Below are 22,430 nucleotides of genomic sequence, written 5' to 3'. Positions count from 1 at the left end.
TATGTAACATAAACAGTTTTTTCATTTGTAAGTCGCTCTGGAGTATAAGTCGCAGGAAAAGCCAACCTATGAAAAAAAAGTGTGACTTATAGTCTGGAAAATACAGTAATCGATTGCAGAGACATGCATCGCAAGACTAGCAACCGGTTGACAGTCCGTCTCTTAAACAACGTGAAAGTCTGGGCTTCGGGTGAAAGGATTGTCAGCTTACCGTGACTGAATAGGACAATGGATGTAAACAGTAGCAATGTAAATGATCTAATTGATCATATAATAGGTATTATGTAAAACATTAAAAGCACTCAAACCAATGCAACAAGAAAATATACAACAAAACAATTTCATAATATACAAATAAGTGACCAAAATGTTAGTGATTAATGTCTAGTTAGTGAGTTTGTCCAGACTTTTCAACATGATCTGACCTCTGGGTGTTCCTGCATGTTAGACGAGACTGAAGAACAACCCCACCACCTCAGGGCAATGTCTGCTCACCGAGAGTTGAAAGGCCAGGACTCTAGCCGTATGAAGCCATATGAAACCGTATTCATGGTCAATGCTTTTTCACCTCTTATGGATGCCAATAGCACACAATGGGAAGGGTCAGCGGTTACTGATTATCTACGGTGACACATTAAAACCCAATGACTTTCAAGATTTTGCCAAAGTTGTACAAACCCTCAAAATTCTGGACTACTGAGAGCAGGCAATTGTACACTTGTATGGCTGCTAAGACTGTTAGTACTTTAGTAATAGTACTTTAAACATTGTTTTAAACGTTTTTACATTTGTAAGACACTTCAGAATGTTAAAGTGTTACTGAAACCACTGCTTGTACTGTTAATATAGGCTTTATGATGGCAGAAATTTTGATTTTTTGTATTCTCATGATTTCTCACGGGAAGAATTGGAGGTCAGCTTGCATCCTGGACTGATTAGAGGCTCTGCAGCGTTACGTCATGTAGTAATTACATTCAACCAACGCAAACTGGAAGAGTTGCAGCAATTTTTGTGTAGCAAACAAAACATTCATCCACCCTTCTTCTAGGGTGTGCTTATCCTGACAAGGGTCGCAAAACAAACTTGGTCGATTTCAATCAACATCATGTTCTCTCACTGCCTCATGTAATGTCACACAGGTGAAGTGCGAAAACAAAGAACAGCATTGTGTCGTTTGAGTGAGAGCAAACATAGAAAAAGAAGTGCGGAGGAGGGGGTGCTAAAGTGAGTACTCTAAAAACCTGTTGTCGTTTTTAATTGTAGGTAAATAACACTGCCTGCGTGATTCGAACACAGGCTTTCTAGTAGCAACACGTGTATAAACTGGAAATGCATGGTTGCAGTTGACCACCCTCTCTGAAAAGCCAATGGCCACCCCTTACCCTTCACCTTTTCCCCCTTGACCTGAGGCGCTGGTGTTTGCAAACAAACAACACCGGCCTTTGAAATCCCTACTGCAAACACGCGAGCATGACAAGACAACACCTCAATGAAACGTTCACTTTCAAGTCTCCAACAGAGATTTCCTGCTGACCGCACCACCCCTGGAACACACACGGACTTCATCCCAAGCAGTGACAACATTATCGGCCACCCTCTTCACCTCCACAGCCTGTAATTTGGCGTGTAGACTTCAGTGGAGTCGAACAGTGACCAGCCCGAATCGCTTAGTATTTACACTTCAAGCCAATAGCCTGGAGGCACACAGTCAGAGTCCACTAACCTGCAACCGAGCATGTGCAGGATCAAGCAATCCTTTGCCTCTCAATGGGCACAAATCACAGACGTAAACATGGTTATTATTACCAAAAGCTACACTTTCTTGCAAGAAAAGCACGCGATTGAGAGAGTAATCGAGTAACTTTCTGTCACTATTAGGATGCATTTAGCCGTAGTGATCACATGGAAAGACAGCAACTTGTCAAAGAGAGTCTCTGAGAATGAAAAAAGAAGACAGATAGAACCGGAACAGTAATGAGAATGACACCCAGTCTTCAGAATGAATACCACAGCACAGTCTACTAACTAAGAAAAACAAAGGTTTTTGGTGTAGATTTTATGCAATATGACATCTGTTCCGGTTTACTCTTATACCCTTTAATTAGCGGGACCTCTCTGGTCCATCCATCAGCCGAAGCTGAAAGGTCGTGTGCAGAGGACTTCAGGGTCATTTCTCACCCCTTGTCCTGCTTTGATCTCACAGGTGGGACATCCCATGTCAGGTTAAAAAGTTACATAAGGTACGACAAGTCAACATACCAAACCGGAATAAATTAGGAAACTAGGAAATAAATCCGAAACTAGCTTGAACTGTAATTACAGTATATGTTCCTACGGTGTTAAAAAAAGTGGGGTGGGAGTGAAAGTGTGGATTGTGGTGACAAGAGGGGGGGGGGAAAGCTGAGCTATGCAACTCCTTGAACAGGATTAAGAGGTAAACCAGATGCATAGCAGCTAAAGCCCCATGGGGGTGAAGGGGGGGGGGGGGGAGCATGTAGAAGCACGTCATCTTTCAGTGAGGCTGAACAGAAAAAGACCAGAGCAGTTTCATCATCAATCAATTAAGATCTGTGATGTATGCCATATTTGAAGCTACAGACAAGTCCATCAGGACAAAACTAGACATACGTTAAACAGATCAAACTACATGGCAAATCTTCCGTCCGTGGTATCATTGGCATCCAACATGAAACGCCTCACAAGAAAGCAAACAGGTGCATTACAGTGACACCTGAGGACTCCCAAGACCTTCACACGCATCTTTTTCACAATGTTTTAAAAGTGAAATCCGACAAGCTAAGATAAGAGCGCTTACAATAAGAACAGCGTCGGCTATCTGCGAGTACAGATGGGACAGTGTTGTGGCTAGCGAGTGCGTTCAGCGAGTGCATCTCAAGAGAGATAGCGAGCAACCTTCCCATGCTTTCTGGGCACCAAAACAAAAGTACCAGTTCAAAGAATTATCAATGGCGGTGGTTATGAAATGTAACAATCGAGGTGCGCCACCCAAAAACTGTAAACCAATATGAGAGTTGTCCTAAATGTGTAGCGATACAACAAATAAAGCCCCCATTGCATCAATCACGAGGTCACGGTTGTCAAGGATACAAGTAGGGTCGTCAGCTGTTATTGACAAACAGGAGGCTGCTTTGAATAAGGGGAGTGGGGGGGGCTATAAGGTCTGGATCTATTGAGGTCAGCCACCCAATACCCTCCCCTTTAACAGTAATAAAGGCCAGCCTGTCTTTTGTTTGAGACAAAGACGGGGAGCTAGTCACTTAGCAAAACAACACTTCTCAAACTGGGTTGAAGACTTCCACCACCTCATGTGACCAGAAATCACTTGCCCAAGAGCGTCCAACAGTCCAACAGTCCAACAATCACAATCATGACGGAATTGACTTGGGAGGAAGTAAGATGACATGGCTGGGTTGGGCTGTTTGCCCACTTTACAGGAAGAGGGGAGGACAAAAGAGGCGGTGCACGCGGCTGTCAGTCGTTTATTCTATCTGATTGATCCCTGTCTGATTAATGGTGCTTCTTGCAACACTTTCTTGTGCATGCTTGTCAAACCTGGAGCCCTAACTCTGCTGAATTAGCTGGAGATGTTTGCGTTTGTCTAATATTTAACTTTTAAAGCACAAAGTCTGTTTCTGCAGCAAAAAAAACAATTTTGTCCCAAGAGGAAGTGTCAGAAAAGCATAGCAGCTTGGAGACAGTATGTGTGCAACCTCCAAATAGCACATTTTACGACCTGAACCATCTACTTGCAAACAATGCATTGACAAAAGCAGCTGAACCGGATCCTGCAAAGAGCCCGCAGCTCACTTTCTGAACGGCACCCTTACTTTACGAAAGCACATGTTCACCACTTCATTTGCATACATAGTTATACAAATTACAGTTTTTCTCAATTGTTTACACACAATTTGTGATGCCTGAGACCCAATGACCACCACATATGAACCAAGTCTGCTAAACTATATGCACAATTCCTGCTTTACACTCAGACTGCAGATCTATAACACACTTTTTTCAAAACACTACACACAATTCTTTTGAGTTTTGGCACAATTTTCATGAAGTAAACTTCTTGTTTTCACAAAGAACATAATGCCACTCAAAACAGTCAAATGAATATTCCTATTATTCACACTGACTCATCACATGGGTAAACACCTGTCACACATTTTTACAATTAGCGGTCTAACAATGAGGGAGGCTGGGCAAAGGGTCAGAAATCCACAAACACACAATCCCCTTCTCCCCTTCTCTATGGAAGATGCACGTGGAGAGATTCCAGCGGATGCTTTCCATGGCTGGATTCGCCATGCTAGGCGATATTTCCCCCGCTGCTTAGCCAGAGAAAACCTTGCATGTGATGTAGATGAGGTGCTGTGGCCTGACCCAAACAGAAGATGTGATGCAGCATAGTCTTTTGCTTTGTTATTGATTGATTTTTTTGTTTATTATAATTATTATTATTTCTTTAACTGAAGCTACATACATTTAGATGCAGACCACTGTATGTGGAACTTTGTGTTGGCTGTGATGAACACTTCGTAGATTGTTTTTCTGTGAAAAATAAAAAATATATATATTTCTGGGTGCCCTGTGATTGGCTGGCGACCAGTCCAGGGTGTACCCCGCCTCTCGCCCGAAGACAGCTCAAGCATAGCAAGATAGGCTCAAGCACCCCCGCGACCCTCGTGAGGAAGAAGCGGTAGAAAATGAATGAATGAATGAATGAATATTTCTGGGTAATTTTGTGTTCTGAGTCAAAAAAATACCAAAAAAAAAACAATTCTAAAACATTTTGCAAGAAGTGTCACACTGAACACAAAAAGGCCCGAGTCATGATGAATATGATGTAATCCCAGTGTTTTACACTGAGCACATCAGTGTTCAACTGGTTCATATAAATGTTTGTTCATATAGTGGCTTGTGTGCGTCATTTGGAGACAAAACACCATTTTGAGAAGAATGAAGACTGTTTTGGATGTAAATTTTCATTTTACAGGAGAATTGAGGGGTTTTCAGAAATGTGTGAGTGATTTTTGGATTTGTGTGTAGAGTTCTGAGAATATGAGGCATCCTTTCAGAAAATGTGTTTAAACAATCGAGAAAAACTGTAAGAAAACGGGTCTTACCTGTGACGGAGATGATCATGGGCGCCTCTAATGGTCTGTCATTATCCAAGTCCTTGTTTAGCCGCAAATCCCCCGTGTCCTCGTTAAGCAGAAGCAGACTGAGCTCATTTCCAGACACAAAGGTGTACCGCAACTTATCCGACACGTCCGGGTCATATGCGGGTACCCTCCCGATGATACCTGATGGGAAACTATTGGACTTGTTGGTGACATAGTTGTTGAAAATGATCTCAAAGTCTCGTAGCACTGGTCTGTTGTCATTCATGTCCACCAATCGGATGTGCACAGTGGCTCGGCTCACAAGAGGCGCAGAAGTGGCCTGGACCACGATGACGTACTCCGTTTTGGTTTCATAGTCCAGGTCTATGAGGGAATAGAGTTCGCCGTTGAAGATATCGAGCTCGAAAATCTGTGGAAAGTTCCCTTCAACTATCTGATACATGATCTGAGCGTTTGTGCCCTCGTCCGGGTCGGTGGCGGTGATCCGGGCAATAACGGATCCAACTGCGCTGTTTTCCTTTACGTCAATAAACAACTCATCCTTCTCAAACACTGGAGCGTTGTCGTTTATGTCCTGAACGACAACATGTATGGGAACAGCTGCTTTTAGAGGAGGAACCCCCCGATCTACAGCAAAAGCTTTCAGATTATAAACAGGAACGTTCTCTCTGTCAAGCTTCCGAGCTGTTCTGATGATGCCGGAATATTGTTCAATGATGAAATCCCCATCGCCGTCATCACCGCCCTGGAATGTATAACTTAGCCTGCCATTGGAACCGGAATCTCTGTCTGAGGCAGAAATCTGGAGGACGCTGGTGTAGACAGGTGCATCTTCAAACACGCTGCCCTGGTACATGTCTCGGAGAAACTGAGGAGCGTTATCGTTAGCATCCAGGATAATAATCTCCACGTAGGTGGTGTCCGATTTCTGCGGGATGCCGTTATCTCTAGCAATGATGGCCAAGGTGTAGGACGCCTGGTCTTCATAATCAATCTCCATTTGGGTCGTGATGGCACCGGTGTCCGAGTCTATTTTAAACTGGGGAACGCTGTCCTCCATAATGTATGTGATACGTGCATTTTCTCCTGTGTCTTCATCGGTCGCGCTAATCACCACCACGGTAGATCCAATTGGTTGCTCCTCGCCGAGCAGGACTTGGTAGTTGGCGTTTTGGAAAACAGGCCTGTGTGTGTTGGCGTCTGTAACATTAATAAACACTTGCGCAGTGTCCGAGCGGGTTCCATCGCTAGCGGTGACGGTCAAAACGTACTGACGTTCCTGCTTGTAGTCCAACGGGAGGGCCAGAGTGATAAGACCTCCGCCACTCTGGCTGGTGATGGCAAAGCGGTTCCTGGTGTTGCCGCTTGAAATCTGATAGGTCACTACACTGTTGACATCCCGATCCAGAGCGGTCACCGTTAGCACGCTTGTCCCGACATCAACATCCTCGTTGATTTTAAGCGAGTAGATCTTCTCTGTAAATGTCGGCACATTATCATTAACGTCTAAGACAGTGATGCTAACGCTAGCTGAGGATGACATGACAGGAATGCCATGATCTCTGGCCTCCACACCAAAGCTGTAGAACTCAGTCGTTTCCCGGTCCAGTTCTGCACTTGCTGTAATCCACCCGGTGCTGTTGTTGATGGTGAACGGGAAACCGGGAGGGGTGTCAGTTAGCCGATACTCCAGTCTGGCATTCTCCCCGGAATCGCCATCGATTGCTTGAATGTGAATGACAGAGTAGCCGATGGCTACGTTTTCCAAAACGGTAGCCTGGAAAGGCGTGCTGACGAACATGGGGGTATTGTCGTTAACGTCAACCACTTGCACCACCACCATTCCGGTGCCGTTTATTAACGGAGGCCTGCCGCCATCTTGCGCTTTTATTCTCAGATTATACTCCCGGATCATCTCGTAGTCCAGAGGGTTGATGACATCAATGACACCAGTAGGCGAGTGGATGTAAAACTGACCTTTGACATTGCCACTGATAATACTGTAGTGGACTTTAGCGTTGTTCCCTTCGTCTTTGTCTGTCGCCTCGACTTGGATGACTTTGGTGTTGATGGCCACGTTCTCCTGCACCTGCACGACGTACCTCTTTTCGCTGAATTGTGGGTAGTTATCGTTCTCGTCTTCCACAGAAATGTGAACCGTTGCGGTGGCGCTACGAGGACAGGGGTCCTTGCCTTGGTCGTTAGCCTCGACAATCAGTTGGTACTGAGCTCTCGTCTCCCTGTCTGGTCGCTCTCGGATCCTTACCAAGCCATTCCGGGGATCTATCTCAAAGACATTAACGCCGTCGCTGTTTATTATTTTATAGATCATGTTAGCGTTAGCTGGGGCATCCCCATCAGTAGCACGGATGGTCATCACTTCAAAGCCAACTTCGACATTCTCACGTATGCTGAATCTGTACTCATTCTGCTCGAATACCGGGCCGTGGTCGTTGGTGTCGCTCACGGTGACAGTGAGGTAAGAAGTCGCATGTCTTTTCGGCGTCCCGTTATCGCTGACAGTCACTTTAAAAACATGTGTGTCTTTGACTTCTCGGTCTAACGCTTGGATGGTTGCTATGCTGCCTGTCTGAGTGTCAATAGTGAAGAAGTCATTGGACCTGCTGTCAAACATTGCTTCCATTCCGTACTCCAACCTCCCAGCCTCGCCGTCGTCTGGGTCTGTGGCTTTCAGGGTGATGACCCGCGTCCCGGCAGGCTCATTCTCAGGCACAGACACCTGGTAGTTTGGTAGCTGGAACTGGGGGGCCGTGTTCACCTGTCGCTTACCTCTCCGGATTGATTCCCCAGTCATTCCCTCAACTGTCTCTTCTATGGATCCGTGTTTAGATACTTTTCCAGAAGACAAAGTAAGCTGCATGTTGAGTCGGATGCCTTCAGAGCTGTGTAGCCGACAGTCCAAATCCAGCGTCCTGATACTCTCAGGACACAAGTCACTGGCAAAATACAAACCTCCCTGTCTAAACAGAGCGGCTAAATGTTGTCCAACACACATAGTGTCCAGAAAGGTGGTGCTCCTTGTTAAAGAAGGTAAAAGTTGTGTTGTGTTAAAAAGCAAATCCCCTGCAGGTAGACAGGACGGCATCAGCAGTTCTAAAGAGTGTTTAATGTGAATGTCCACCTTGTCTGGAGTTGTCTTTCTCTTGTATTTAATGAAACAGTCCTGTCCGTGGACAAACACGCTGAAATGTGTCAAGACCTCATCTCCGGAATTAGGCGAATTGCTTCTGAAGTGAACCGGCGCAGGGTTCCTCAGCATGCGCGCACACTCCACTTTCTGGGACAGTCTGATAAGTCCACTGTGCTTCCCAACCTGGAAAATATTCCATGTGTTTTCAGGAGATAAAGTCCTGTCAAGTTTATAAGTCCAACCCTGTCCGAGGGACAGGTTCGCTAAGAGGGTCCCGGCTTGTAAAGTCTCCGTGAGGTGAATCTCCAAACATGCCACAAGCTGCGCGTTGAGGGCACAAACCCAAATCCAAATATTCCACAGCTCCATGATTGACATATCCACAAACAGCTTTTTTTGCGTTAACTCTCCCTCTCCCAGCGGCGCGTTTTACGTTTATCCTTCATGTTGGAAGTTTTAACTTGTATCCATAGTGTCAGTGGATCCACGGCGCGCAGCAGCTGCGTTCCAGCCCACGGAGTTTAAAAAATGACGACAAAATGGCTCCGCGGCTCTCGTGCGTCTATCCTCCTCCTCCTTCTCCTCCTCCTGAGGAGGATATTACCATAAACCTGCTGGGTTCCCCCTCTGGGACGCTTTCACGGGGGGGCTTTTTTTTCTCATGGAGATTTAGGAAGTGGTTCTGACCGGGCGACCAATGCGCACAAGTGCATTGTTAATCTAATAAGGTAAGGGCTTGTTTTAAATTCCTAATGCACTTTAAAGACTGTTGCTCACCCCCCCCCCCCCCCCCAACTACACTTCGTAATAGCAACAGATACAAGGGAGGTACAGGGAGGAAAAACTTTGCCAACTATTTGGTTATTTCATGTATTTGTACAATTGTAATATTCTGTAAATTCTGATCTAATTCCGTCACATCCTATTTTTTTATTATTATTTCGTTTTTTTATCGAATATCACAAATATGACATTTCCCATCAATCTTAAATTGGTGTATTGACGTTCATGTATGTTTTGAATCGCCAGATATTTATAATTACTTAATATAATTTCACAATTCAATAAAAAGGGTCATTTAAAAAGATGTCACGTTCTAATAAATGATCTAGCTTTATTCATTTGTGCCCCAAAAAACACAATACAGTATAACAGGAAGATTTATCTTGTGCAACACCGCCCCCTACGGACAAACACTGCACTACAAGCATTCGCAACAAGGACCTAGTCGCAACAATCCTGATCAGTCATTTCATAGCGAACGATTAAAGTACAAGAATGCAAAACCCTGAAATGAAATGACACTTTTTAGTAATCAAGTCACCTACAGAAAAATATCGACACACAGGATAATATTTAAGTGATTTACATTTTTAGGGAAATGTTTACTAGTTAAAATATAGGGGGAAAAGCCAATCATGTGACAATAACAATAAAATATATCTTAACTATATTGAACAATATATTCTTCTTATTTTATCAAGATGTTTTCTATTTATTTTCCGGCAATTGTATTTATAAACCGTGTGTCCAAAGTGCTAATACATGTACTGCACAAAAATGACAACAATGGGCATTTACGGCCTTCTGTGCAAAAAAAACCATTTTTTTCAGGGTGCATGGATGGGCTGGGGGCGGGCCCCATGAATTTCATGCTTTGAGCCACCAAGGACCCTTACCCCGCCACTGATAGTATGTGGGGAAAAAAGTATTCAGTTGCTAATATTGTGTATTTTTGTTTTGAATACCGTTTGTTGATGAACTGCTAACTTGAATTATTTATAACTTGATTTTTCAAGTTCTGGAGAGCACATGAGTGATCGTAGACAGTTTAACAATCAATGCATAAACAAGCCGAAACAGTAAAAGTCAGCTTAACTGTGTTTAACCATCCATGGTCTTGGAGTTGTGCATTAAAAACGTGTGCAATAAATACTCAAAAAATAGTGTACTTTATGAGGTGGTGTCATCTGACTGGTTCTGAATCCTGCTTCTCGTTCCTGAGCCGCGCAGCCACCACCGCCGAGCATTCCAGTCCCTTTTGAATGGTGAACTCGCTGGGACCCAGCTGGATGATCTTGCCACTACCCAGACACTCGTCGCCTTTGTAGAGCACTGCGAACTGACACAGAATACGACTCTTTATGCACTGTGCCCTTTGTTGTGCGTCAGTGCTACAGAAATAAAGTTGAATTGAACCTGTCCAGGTGTTAAAGCTCTGACTCTCTGCGAAAGTGAGATCCACACAGAGCCATCCATGTTTAGTGTCACAGTGCAAGGAACTGGGGGCAAAGGGAAAAAAAAACATTCTCTAAGGATGTGATTTTGTGTTGATGTTCTGGGATGTTAGCAGCACAACAGACTTAGCGGCATCTGGTGGATGAAGCGGAAGTTGCATGTCATCGTTTTGCTCCTGGCTAGTTCGGGAGGCGGGTCCATCGTTATCCAGTGGAAGCGGTCCGTTCGCACAGTGTCACGGAAAAGAGATGGGTGATCGGTGGAAGGGGCCTGAGAGGAGAAGGATGTAAAGAAGCCACAGCCACAAAATTGAGCGCTATTGCTATCGTGCAACTGAAAATACAGTCGGTCCTCCTTTTACTTTTCGTGTTATGACTCACATGAATATTAATACTGTACAAAAAGTGTAATAGAACTACTTAGGTGTGCTCAAGGAATGAATAAGAATAGGGATGTGAAAGAATCTGCTTTAATGGAACGGACAGTGATAACAAAGCAGTGTAGTGGTTTCTCCTCCCAATAAGCCTGTCTCTCCCTACGTTGCAACGCCCATTCCAGTGTATAACACACCTCTTTTTTTCCATACAATTCCATTGAATTCTTGTAGTTCATATTTCCAGTCATGTCCTTTATGACTAAATTTGAGTACTTATGTAGCAGATACTAGGGGAACGCATTTTAAGTTATTTTTATTTGCCATTCTACTCCCAAATTTGTATCTTTAAGAGCAATCTCACCACGAATACGTTGCCGGTAATGACGTCTTTGTCTACCACAAACCAGGCGTCTCTCAGGCCCCCTATCCGCGCCCTCTGGCCCAGCGTCAGAGTGAACCAACCTTGATTGACAGGTATAAGTATGATTAACATTAGTTCATTTAAGTCCCCCCCACAACTATAGTGTAAACATGCAATACCTTTGTGTGTTCCCATAACAGTGCCGTCCTCTATGGACACAAAGTTTCCAGGTTTAGGTTCGAGGTACTGGGGCGAGGGGAGGGGGGTTGGATATAAATGTATTGGTATAGTAAGTCATTAAATGTGGGTCATATATAAAGCTTACCTCCAAAATAAAGTTTTCAAAGTTCCTCTCTCCAATGAAGCAGATGCCCATGCTCTGAAACAATATTCAATTCAAGTTGCAATGAAAACATCCTCATTCCATTCTTCTCTTATTTAGACGTACCTCTTTCTTCTGTAGCACATGGTGAAAGCCGGCTTCAGCCGCCATCTTTTTCACAAACTCTTTAGTGAGCCCGGCGAGCGGGAACAAGGTTTGCCTCAGGGCATCCTGGGAGATTTGACTCAGGAAGAATGTTTGGTCTTTAAGCAGGTCGGCCCCCTTGTACATCCTCACTGCTGTAGCGACAGAGAGAGGAAGGCGGTGAGTCAGCAGAGATGAAGCAATGACGCACGGTGGTACAAATGCAAACGTACGATTTCTGAACTCGAAGCGGTTTCTGAACAACACCAGAGGCACGGTTTTGTGCATCTGCTGAAAAACCTCTTCGTCTTCCTGAGAGGTCCTCGCGTAGTGGCCGGTCGCCATGGCGTCAGCACCTGTATTCAGATTAACTATCATAGCTATCGCTTAACATATCTTATATGTCTTAAAATGAGACTTACCAAGATTTGTGATAGCATATTTGTAGAAATGATTGAATTTGATGTGCTTATTGCAGAGGATATCCGGGTTTGGAGTCCGGCCCTTCTCATATTCCTTCAACAGATTACTGCAAAGGTGCACAATTACAGTGCATCCGGAAAGTATTCACAGCGCTTCACTTTTTCTACATTTTGTCATGTTACAGCCTCATTCCAAACTGAATTAAATTAATCTCTTACCTCAAAATTCTACACAAAATACTCCATTATGACAATGTGAAAAAAGGTTTTTTTTGACATGTTTTGAATTTATTAAAAATAGAAAACAAAAAAATCACATTTACATAAGTATTCACAGCCTTTGCTTAATACTTTGTTGATCCACCTTTGGCAGCAATTACAGCCTCAAGTCTTTTTGAATATGATCCCACAAGTTTAGCAAACCTATCTTTAGGCAGTTTTGCCCATTCTTCTTTGCAATAAGTCTCAAGCTCCATCAGGTTGGATGGGAGACGTCTGTGCACAGCCATTTTCAGATCTCTCCAGAGATGTTCGATCGGATTCAAGTCTGGACTCTGGCTGGGCCACTCCAGGACATTCACGGAGTGGTTCTGAAGCCAATCTTTTGAGATCTTGGCTGTGTGCTTCGGGTCGTTGACCTCAGGCTGGGGCGAAGGTTCATTTTTCAGCAGGACAAGAGCGCTCTGGAGCAGGTTTTCATCCAGGATATCTCTATATATTGCTGCATTCATTTTCCTTCTATCCTGACTAGTCTGCCAGTTCCTGCTGCTGAAAAACATCCCCACAGCATGATGCTGCCACCACCATGCTTCACTGTAGGGATGGTATTGGCCTGGTGATGAGCAGTGCCTGGTTTCCTCCAAACATGGCGCCTGGCATTCACACCAAAGAGTTCAATCTTTGTCTCATCAGACCAGAGAATTTTGTTTCTCATGGTCTGAGAGTCATTCAGGTGCTTTTTGGCAAATTCCAGACGGGCTGCCATGTTCCTTTTACTAAGGAGTGGCTTTCGTCTGGCCACTCTACCATACAGGCCTGATTGGTGGATTGCTGCAGAGATGGTTGTCCTTCTGGAAGGCTCTCCTCTCTCCACAGAGGAACGCTGGAGCTCTGACAGAGTGACCATCGGGGCCTTGGTCACCTCCCTGACTAAGGCCCTTCTTCCCCGATCGCTCAGTTTAGAAGGCCGGCCAGCTCTAGGAAGAGTCCTGGTGGTTCCAAACGTCTTGGGACCTTCAAAGCAGCAGAAATTTTTCTGTATCCTTCCCCAGATTTGTGCCTCAAGACAATCCTGTCTCGCAGGTCTACAGACAGTTCTTTTGACTTCATGCTTGGTGTTTGTGCTCTGACATGCACAGTCAACTGTGGGACCTTATATAGACAGTTATTATATTTCCAAATCATGTCCAATCAACTGAATTTACTGCAGGTGGACTCCAATTAAGCTGTAGAAAGATCTCAAGGATGATCAGTGGAAAAAAGATGCACCTGAGCTCAATTTTGAGCTTCATGGCAAAGGCTGTGAATACTTATGCAAATGTGATTTCTTAGTTTTCTATTTTTAATAAATTCAAAAAAAGTCAAAAAAAAAACTTTTTCACATTGTCATAATGGAGTATTTTGTGTAGAATTTTGAGGTAAGAGATTAAATTAATACAATTTGGAATGAGGCTGTAACATGACAAAATGTGGAAAAAGTGAAGCGCTGTGAATACTTTCCGGATGCACTGTACGTACAAAATGGTTTTATAACTTACACAGGGTAGCTTAACATACCTGAAAACTTCATGCCAGTACTCTTTAACATATGACACTTGATGGAAAGGGATGTCCAGGATTTGGCACACTTTGTAGGCGTCCTCACAATCCTTCTCTGTAGTACATACTCCTTTCTCATCCAGGGAGTCCCAGTTCTTCATAAACACTCCAGTCACGTTATATCCTCAGAAGGTTTAAAAAAACAGTAACATATAAACTCCATATATACAACTGATATAACTCGCGTACTGGACGTCATTAGTGTACCTAATAAACTGACCCATGGGGTTTCGTCTCACCTCTTCTCTTCAATAACAAGGCCGCAACGGAGCTGTCAACGCCGCCTGACATGGCGCACACGACGTGCCTTATAACACCCATCTTTTTTAACAATTCCCGGTCACGACACTCATTTATTTTAAGCTAAAGGAACGAACGAAAATTAGCTCATCATTCACAAGAAGAGGCGTGTAGTCCGTTGGGGAAATACGTCCGGCGAGAATCACCAGTCAAAGCGGAACCTTTAATTTTAATTTCAAAGGCGACCCCAAATCCAAGCCGTAAACACGTCACACGACAATTATTGTGTCGTACATTCATCCGGTGAACGTGAAATTTGTCCTCTGGGCTTTGCCGTAGTCAGGAAGTAGCGACTGCGTGCTAGTCTTGTTTTGGTTTTTTTTCAATTGTAGAAAATGTTTGCCTGAAAGTATGTTATGTTTATTATGTATTATCTGTTTAAGTGGAATGCACAATTAAATGCCTAACTAGTTGTCCTAATTGGGGGGTGTTGGCCATGTAAATTGCTCATGCTAACCGCTAATACATATATGAGGATTTCCAGTGCAATTCGCATCGAGCTAGCGCATTAGTTTAAATGCATTTCGTTCATGTTAAACTACTTGTATCTTATGCAAATCGTAATTTGCATGCTTTATTTCTGTATGTTCAGTTTTATAGTGCTTCAAAGTAAAGGGTCTGAAATGGAACTCATCCGGAGTCTTTATTGAGAACACGTTAACTGCAGAATTTGCAAGGAGAGATTGACTGGATTAGATTACACGTCTCCCAATTTTGTAATACACCCTTTATGGAGTTGAACTGAAAATGATTCATGTATTTTTAACATGTTTGGGGACTTTAAAAGCATTTATGAGTAATATTTTTTGTGCACAGATGGCTGATGAGGTGTCTGCTGACAGTGTCACCCTGAATCTTCTGTTAAATGCCAGGGTGACAGTAAGAAGCAGCCCCTTGGGGGTCATCAACACCCCCATGATACCCTGGAGCCAGACCACCTTGCCTCCCAACAACGCTCGCAACATCCACATCAAACTGGAGAACATGCAAAGAACTGGTGATAATAGACCTTATTGTAAAGACGCTTTTGCACACCAAATTAACACACGTGTTTTGAATTGCAGGGTCCTTCAAAATTAGAGGGGTGGCCAACCAGTTTGCCAGGAGACCAAATGGTGGTCATTTTGTCACAATGTCTGCTGGAAATTATGGGAAGGCGTTTGCGTATGCGTCAAAACACTATGGGTCAAAAGGGAAAGTAGTGATGCCCGAAACTGCACCAGTGTCCAGATCCGTTCTTATCCAGGTCACACATCCCACACACAGGCACAAATTCTTATATCACATTTTTAAAGTGGTGGTCCTATTTCTCTTTAGAGTTACGGGTTAGATGTGGAGCGAGTTCCCACTTCCTGCCTGATGGATGTGGTGAAGCGTTGTGTTCAAGAGGACAACATGACCTTCCTGCACTCCTATGATGACCTTGACCTGATAGCAGGCCATGCCAGGTATACTTAAGATTGGAATAATATAGAAAAAAATACAAATGGGTCACCTTGAATTGTGTGTGTGTGAGTTCAGTCTGGGTCTGGAGGTCCTGGAGGTGGTGCCTGAGCCTGATGTTGTGGTTGTGTGCTGCGGAGGTGGTGGACTGCTGGCCGGGGTGGCAGCTGCAGTTAAACTGTCAGGCTGCAAGAAGACCAGAATCTATGGTGTGGAACCAGAAGGAGGTAAAACCTGATACTAAAAATGGTAAGTAAATCAGCGGCATGACTGCTGTGAATGTTATGTTTGAGGGCAGCCTGCACCATGTTTAAGAGCTTCATAGAGAAGAGGCCGGTGGACATGGACACACACAGTATTGCATCAGGACTTGCACCGCCGTTCGCAGGTAGGATATCAACCTGTCTATTGTCGTATGTATATTAGAACATGTTTAAAAGGATGTAATTGAATATTCATTTCTATTTTAGATCAACTGTTTAATATGGGTTTATGAAACATTAACCAGTCAACACCACATTTTTAGTAGCTCTTAAAAACTAGAATAAGAGTGCACAACTTAACAAGTGCAACATTACAAAGTTCAGAAAACAGAAATCAGAAAATGTACCTAGACATTTAAGTACTGTACTTGAATAACCCCCGTCTTCAGGCATGCTGCCCTACGAGTTGTGCCAGCGTTACGTGGAAGGAATTGTCCTGGTGAGCGATGATGACATCAAGGCGGCCGTGTCCACGCTCTACAAGGCGGGCCTGGTGGTGGAGCCATCGGGGTCCGCTGCTTATGCCGCCATCGCTTCCAACAAGATACCTAAACTTGAGGGGAAGGACGTCGTCTGCATTCTAAGCGGTGGGAACCTCGGCAAAGACGAGCTCGGAAACTTCCCAGACTGACAGACGAGTCCATAGGATACCTCAGTAATGGAGGCAGCAAAATTAAATAAAACTTTTCTTTTTAATTCAGTTTTTGCTTTTTTTGTAAGAAGAGATTTAGTATGTTGCTTGAAAAGGATATATATAACAATAGACCATATGTAAAGATTAATATAGCAGCTACATGACATCCTTGGTGGCCATTCTGCATACGACTGCATCCAGAAGAGTCCCACACTTCTCCTCCTGGGGTGTGATTTTGTACAGCTGGAAGACGAGATGGCAAGATTGGAAAGACAAATAGTAACATTCATTATTCCACAGTACCTTTTTAATCTTTGCATGGTCTGAGAGGGAGGACAAGTCATCCAGCGGAACCTGCTGTCCATCCACTTTGGCTGTGATGTCTGTCACAAGTTGTGATTCCTCTTTGTTGTGGACCAAGACCACTAGGACGGAGTCATCACCATCTGAAATCCCAAACCTCTTGAAGGCCTCTGAGATCTGCAAGGATAAAATTAACTTTAAACGTGTGTTATAATCAAGTACATAGACTAACAATGAAACGACTTACATTATTAGTAGGTGACAGGTTGAAGATGATCTCTGAAAACAAGCTTCTTGTCTTCATCTTACCAGTTTTGTTTAAGTGGACTGCCTTATTTGCGGCCACTAGTACTTGGAAGGGACTCACCAGCTGGCAATAAAAGTAAACTATCATAATCCAACGTGCTTGTTGAAACAATTGTTACCAGCTAAGTCTCCATTCAGTAAGCACTTTGTCAGAACTTACCATCGTGGGGTTGATCAAGGCACCGGTTATTGTCCCCTCCACTGCATTTTGTCTCAGCTCGGCGGCATTTTTGACATCTTTGAAAAGTATCTGGGTCACATTGAGGTTAGGGAAAAGTTCCAGTTCATGAGATAAATGCATTTTGGCGAGTTCAGAACACGTTACAGTTGGAAACGCTTCATACAGCCAGCGTGCAATGGCTGCACGGAGGACCAATAACACTGTAACACCGGAAGTAGATTCCTTGGAAAAACAAAAGCAATCATAAAGACTACATCCTACAGCTATTAATTTCACATAACAATTATGGTTGTTTTATGCTAGGCCATTCGTCGATATTTAACGAATGGCGCGAATGGCAATATCCCGGAAAAAAAATATAGCTGTTGTTTCTATATCGACACTATTTTCAAAGCGGACCACTAGCTGCCAACAATAAAAGCTTCCGTTTATTGCCACTTGGAAAAACAAAAGCAATCATAAATACTTCATCTTACACATATTCATTTCACATACAAATTATGGTTGTTTTATGCTAGGCCATTGGTCGATATTTAACGAATGGCGCGAATGGCAATATCCCGGAAACAATGTAGCTGTTGTTTCTATACCGACCCCATTTACAAAGCGGACCACTAGCTGTCAACAATAAAAGCTTCCGTTTATTGCCACTATCTAAACAATAATCCCAAATTTACACTTTTAAGCAGCGTCCAGTCGCGCATCCAGTAGTTATGTGGGTTAAACAACATTTCCTCAGTTAGTTTCCGGTGACGTTTGCTTTATTTGCGCGCGGACAATGACGATGGATAAATTCGAAGGCTACATATTTACTGCTCTGTGCAGCACCAACTTTCTGGTATCCTGCCTGCTGTTCTCCAAAATTACCCGGGAGCAAAGAGAGCCGTACATGGATGAGATTTTTCATGTGCCTCAGGCTCAAACGTACTGCCATGGAAAATTCAACGAGGTAAAGTGTCCATCACAATGAGCGGATTAGCGAGGGGAGCTAATCCGTGAACGGCGACTTTTGATTTTTTTAAAAACTATTTAGATTGCATTTTTTATTGCATCGTATATGGCTTGTTTGTAGGCATCTTCAGCACATTCATCCATGATAACTACCCCACCACCCAACAGAGGTGGGCGGATTGATCCAATGTCAGTGTAGTATCGGGTCGATATCGTGATACCGCTATTTGTATCGCACCTAACCAAGCTAGGGCTCATACATTTCTCAGAATGCAACACGGATTGTCCCTGCTTTGTCAAACTCTCAAACAATACAACACACTTAGTGGCACTGTTAAGAGTTAATAGCTTTTATGGCTTATTTTTGTTTTTTCCACAGTGGGACCCGATGATCACCACCTTGCCGGGACTCTACCTGGTCTCGGTGGGCATCATCAAACCTGTGGTGCGTGTCGCTGACCTTACAGGTGACGTGGTGTGTTCAACAGCCATGCTGCGCTTCATCAACCTCCTCTTCAACGGCGGCATCCTTTACCTGCTCTACCGGCTGGTCTGCAGGCTGCACCCGAGGGAGAAGGTCTGTGATATAGTGGATGTCAAACTTTTGTATTAGTTCATACATATGTCTTGTATATATTTATAATATAGTTCTATGAAACACCAGGGTTCAATTCCACCCTCTGCCATCTCTGTGTGGAGTTTGCATGTTCTCCCCGTGCATGCGTGGGTTTTTTCCGGGTACTCCGGTTTCCTCCCACATTCCAAAAACATGCTAGGTTTATTGGCCACTTCAAATTCTCCATAGGTATGAATGTGAGTGTGAATGGTTGTTTGTCTATATGTGCCCTGTGATTGGCTGGGGACCAGTCCGGGGTGTACTTCGCCTCTCGCCAGAAGACAGCTGGGATAGGCTCCAGCACCCCCGCGACCCTCGTGAGGAAAAAGCGGTAGAAAATGAATGAATGAATGAGTTCTATGAAACCTGCGTGACACCAGTGGTACTCGTACCACAGTTTGAGAATAAATGGCCTAACGGCAAGGCTGTTCAAATCTGGTCCGCAAGCTCAGTTCGAAACTTGGGAGCTCTTTTGTCATATAGCGGATATTTACTATTATTTATTATTTGCAGTAGATGTACTGCAGTTTTTGTACTCTTCCCATAAAAAAGAGTAAAAGTCAATTGACAAGTATTGTTGCAGGAGATCTTTAAGTAGTAAAGCACTCCCGTCATGTAGAGGAGTATGTTGTTCAAGGTTTTTGCAGGAGGTCCCCATCCTGTCATTTAGAGGATCTTTGACTAGTGTTTTTGTTTGTTCTCTTCCAGACACGAACAGCCGCTCGCCGCATCCTCTCCGCATTGTCGCTCTCCACCTTCCCCGTGCTCTACTTCTTCAACTTCCTGTACTACACGGATGCCGGCTCTACTTTCTTCATCCTCTTCACCTACCTCATGACTCTGCACGGCTGCCACAAGGCCGCAGCGCTCCTCGGAGTCGGAGCCGTCTTCTTCCGCCAGACCAACATCATCTGGGTGGCGTTCTGCGCGGGTACCATGGTGGCCGCCCAGATGGACGACGCCTGGAGGGTGGCGCACACCAAGAAGACAGACGAGAGGTCATTCCAGGTCCCTCTTTCTTGGAGTGGAGCTAAAAAAGTCCTGCTTTTCACTCTGGAGTTCCTAACTTCCAGGAGTCATGTGAAGGCGGTGCTGTTGGTTGCGTGGCCCTACGTGCTGGTGGGCGTGGCCTTCCTCTGCTTTGTATGGCTCAACGATGGGATTGTAGTGGGTGACCGCACAAGCCACGAAGTCTGCCTCAACGTCCCTCAGCTCTTCTACTTCCTCGCCTACTCCCTGTTCTTCTCTCTGCCCGTGTCGCTGTGTTACCAGCGCGTGCTTCGCTTCCTGCAGGCGCTGAAAAGGCAGCCGCTTTTCTTCCTCATCAGCGCCGTCATCTCCTTGCTCCTGGTGTGGAAGTTCACCGCCGTGCACAAGTACCTTCTGGCAGACAACCGTCACTTCACCTTCTACGTGTGGAAAAGGATCTTCCAGAAGCACGAGGTGGTGCGCTTTCTCCTCATCCCCGCCTACGTGTTCGCCGGATGGAACTTCCTGGATTCTCTCAAATCGCGCTCGCTCTTCTGGAGCTTGGCGTTCCTGGCGTGCCTCCTGGCCGCCACCGTACCACAGAAGCTCCTGGAATTCCGCTACTTCATCGTCCCGTACCTGATGTACCGTCTGCACATGCCCATCCCGTCCCTACCCCGACTGGTGCTGGAGTTCTTTCTGTATACGGCCGTCAACGCCACCACCATCTACATCTTCATCACCAAGACGTTCCACTGGCCAGACAGTGGCGCCACACAGCGGTTCATGTGGTGAATAGAGCCAGGAATATCAGGAAAAGAGGACATCGTATAATTATTTGGATGTCATGGAGACCAAATATGAAGCAACTTTTTTACAAAATGTCAATTTTTACTGTATAATTAAAGAGACCTATTTTTCTTCCTGACTTTAAATGTGTCAGATGGACTCATGTTGCTTTTTATCCGCCGTGTTTGTGTTCAAGTGCTTTGTCCTCTCTGTAATTGTGTCTGTGTCACTTTTCTGCATCAATCTCTTCTCCTTTGTCATATATCTCCAGCTTTATGCTGTCTATGCATTGCCGTCACCAATAAAAAATACATTAAATAGCTCTTAAAAGGCTTGTTTATTAGGCACCTAAGTTAATGTTATTTACGTTACACAACACAAATGAACAACAGCTAATGGTGCATGAGAAGTTGTACCACTGAAGTGAAATTGTTATTTAATTTTAATTATACATTAGAATTTAATTCTAATGGATTTTATACTATATATTTTTTATTTTCTCATTTTAATTGTAATCTTATATTTCAATGTTTTTGTTATAAACTACAAATATTTTTGAAAAATAAATAAATTATTGTTCGATAATATATTCATCAATATTAAATGTCGAAAAATGTTACACTTTAACTGAAATTGTGTATAGTAAAACACATACACTTCTGTGTACTTTACTACAGTACACTATAGTGTTAGTAAACTGTAACAGTATGTCCACAACCATGAGTGAGTACCATAACGTGCCACTAGGAGGCGCTGTACGACACGCTTGGCTGTAATCGCTTAGGGCAGAGTAAATTAATATGACATACTGTAGTTATCAAAACACTCACCAGCCACAATATTAGGTACACCCCACAATATAATACAAAAGTTTTATGTAAGAACATGCCTTGTCAATGTTAATGAGACATGAGGTATTAATTTAACATGGATTTGACTGCTGTTGCAGTGTTATAGACTATGGAATACCGCAGTAAAGACCATACATTGTCATTACCATCGATGACAAACATTATGTAATGTTACGCAACTGCAATAAATGACATGAACGCCGAGTCGTGATTGATAGGACGCCGAAACGGTGTATTTTTGTTTTTTTACATCACAGAGTCAAAACAATCCCCAGACACATTTGAATGATGCCCCCTAGTGGCTGTAAGGAGTACAGCGATGACATCAGTGTGATGGATGCCACACGTGCACTGGAAATATAACTGGAAATACATTACACGAAAGAAGGAAAAAGTATTATTATTATATTAACTAACTTGTGGGCCACAAGTACAACAAAACAAGTATTTCGACTTTTCAGAAACAAAATATTGGGCAGGAAGTGAAGCTAAAAGTGACAAAAAGAAAAAAGGGCAAGCAGGCAGCTAGGAACCGGTTTAAAGACACCGAATAAAGTGGGCGGGACTGACTATGAAACCGGAAGAGATCATCAGTCAATGAATTACCAATCACGAGCCAAAATCAAGCAAAAAAAGACCTTCAGTCTACATTAAGGCTACTTATGCTGCTGACAGCCACTAGGGGGCACATTTGTATGGTACATAACGGTACTATGACCAACTGGCAATGAAACAATTACAGTTGGCACATAAGAAACCTGTTTACAACGTTCTTAATAATTTTTTTGAAATTATTAACCCCCCTGGACATAATATAACTCCATTATAGTGGCCTTTACACT

The 22,430-nt window shown here is 43.8% G+C and overlaps 5 protein-coding genes across 10 annotated transcripts in view; 2 read left to right on the top strand and 3 right to left on the bottom strand.

Annotated features, from left to right (window-relative positions):
- The window catches only part of celsr1a (cadherin EGF LAG seven-pass G-type receptor 1a), a 56,100-nt gene extending 47,216 nt beyond the window's left edge, over positions 1-8,884 (bottom strand). For all 4 annotated transcript variants that reach the window (XM_058077091.2, XM_058077088.2, XM_058077089.2 and 1 more), the window contains exon 1: positions 5,151-8,884. In XM_058077091.2, coding sequence (XP_057933074.2) covers positions 5,151-8,679 — 3,529 coding nt within the window. In that variant the 5' untranslated portion in view covers positions 8,680-8,884. The remainder of the gene's footprint in view (positions 1-5,150) is intronic.
- Positions 8,885-9,395: 511 nt separating this feature from the next.
- On the bottom strand, positions 9,396-14,473 carry trmu (tRNA 5-methylaminomethyl-2-thiouridylate methyltransferase). 3 transcript variants are annotated; one of them, XM_058077096.2, is made up of 11 exons: positions 14,190-14,473; positions 13,941-14,106; positions 12,165-12,271; positions 11,976-12,098; positions 11,725-11,897; positions 11,602-11,655; positions 11,456-11,522; positions 11,277-11,377; positions 10,665-10,809; positions 10,501-10,583; positions 9,396-10,423 (listed from the first exon to the last, which is right to left on the bottom strand). In XM_058077096.2, exons 2-11 carry the CDS (start codon positions 14,081-14,083, stop codon positions 10,268-10,270), a joined length of 1,152 nt encoding a protein of 383 aa, XP_057933079.2. In that variant the 5' UTR covers positions 14,084-14,106; positions 14,190-14,473; the 3' UTR covers positions 9,396-10,267. The 3 variants fall into 3 exon arrangements, with proteins under 3 accessions (XP_057933079.2, XP_057933078.2, XP_057933080.2); XM_058077095.2 differs by having other exon boundaries at positions 14,222-14,473; XM_058077097.2 differs by lacking the exons at positions 11,277-11,377; positions 11,456-11,522 and having other exon boundaries at positions 14,222-14,473.
- A 60-nt stretch (positions 14,474-14,533) lies between these two features.
- On the top strand, positions 14,534-16,671 carry LOC131131991 (L-threonine dehydratase catabolic TdcB). The gene is made up of 7 exons (XM_058077098.2): positions 14,534-14,631; positions 15,099-15,279; positions 15,347-15,528; positions 15,600-15,730; positions 15,804-15,952; positions 16,024-16,113; positions 16,378-16,671. The coding sequence occupies exons 2-7, from the start codon at positions 15,099-15,101 to the stop codon at positions 16,617-16,619; spliced, it is 975 nt and encodes a 324-aa protein (XP_057933081.2). The 5' UTR covers positions 14,534-14,631; the 3' UTR covers positions 16,620-16,671.
- Positions 16,662-17,697, bottom strand: tprkb (Tp53rk binding protein). Its single transcript, XM_058077099.2, has 4 exons — positions 17,392-17,697; positions 17,173-17,295; positions 16,926-17,102; positions 16,662-16,865 (listed from the first exon to the last, which is right to left on the bottom strand). Exons 1-4 carry the CDS (start codon positions 17,530-17,532, stop codon positions 16,779-16,781), a joined length of 528 nt encoding a protein of 175 aa, XP_057933082.2. The 5' UTR covers positions 17,533-17,697; the 3' UTR covers positions 16,662-16,778.
- A 440-nt stretch (positions 17,698-18,137) lies between these two features.
- On the top strand, positions 18,138-21,103 carry alg10 (ALG10 alpha-1,2-mannosyltransferase). The gene is made up of 3 exons (XM_058077093.2): positions 18,138-18,361; positions 18,743-18,940; positions 19,688-21,103. The coding sequence occupies exons 1-3, from the start codon at positions 18,191-18,193 to the stop codon at positions 20,741-20,743; spliced, it is 1,425 nt and encodes a 474-aa protein (XP_057933076.2). The 5' UTR covers positions 18,138-18,190; the 3' UTR covers positions 20,744-21,103.
- The last annotated feature ends 1,327 nt before the right edge of the window (positions 21,104-22,430 follow it).

This window comes from Doryrhamphus excisus, linkage group LG2 (assembly GCF_037039965.1).
Source record: "Doryrhamphus excisus strain RoL-2023G ecotype Guam linkage group LG2, RoL_Dexc_Guam_v1.1, whole genome shotgun sequence".
In the NCBI taxonomy this organism is placed as follows: domain Eukaryota; kingdom Metazoa; phylum Chordata; class Actinopteri; order Syngnathiformes; family Syngnathidae; genus Doryrhamphus; species Doryrhamphus excisus.
Note: the sequence above shows the minus strand (reverse complement) of the source record. Positions and strands in the feature narration are given on the sequence as shown.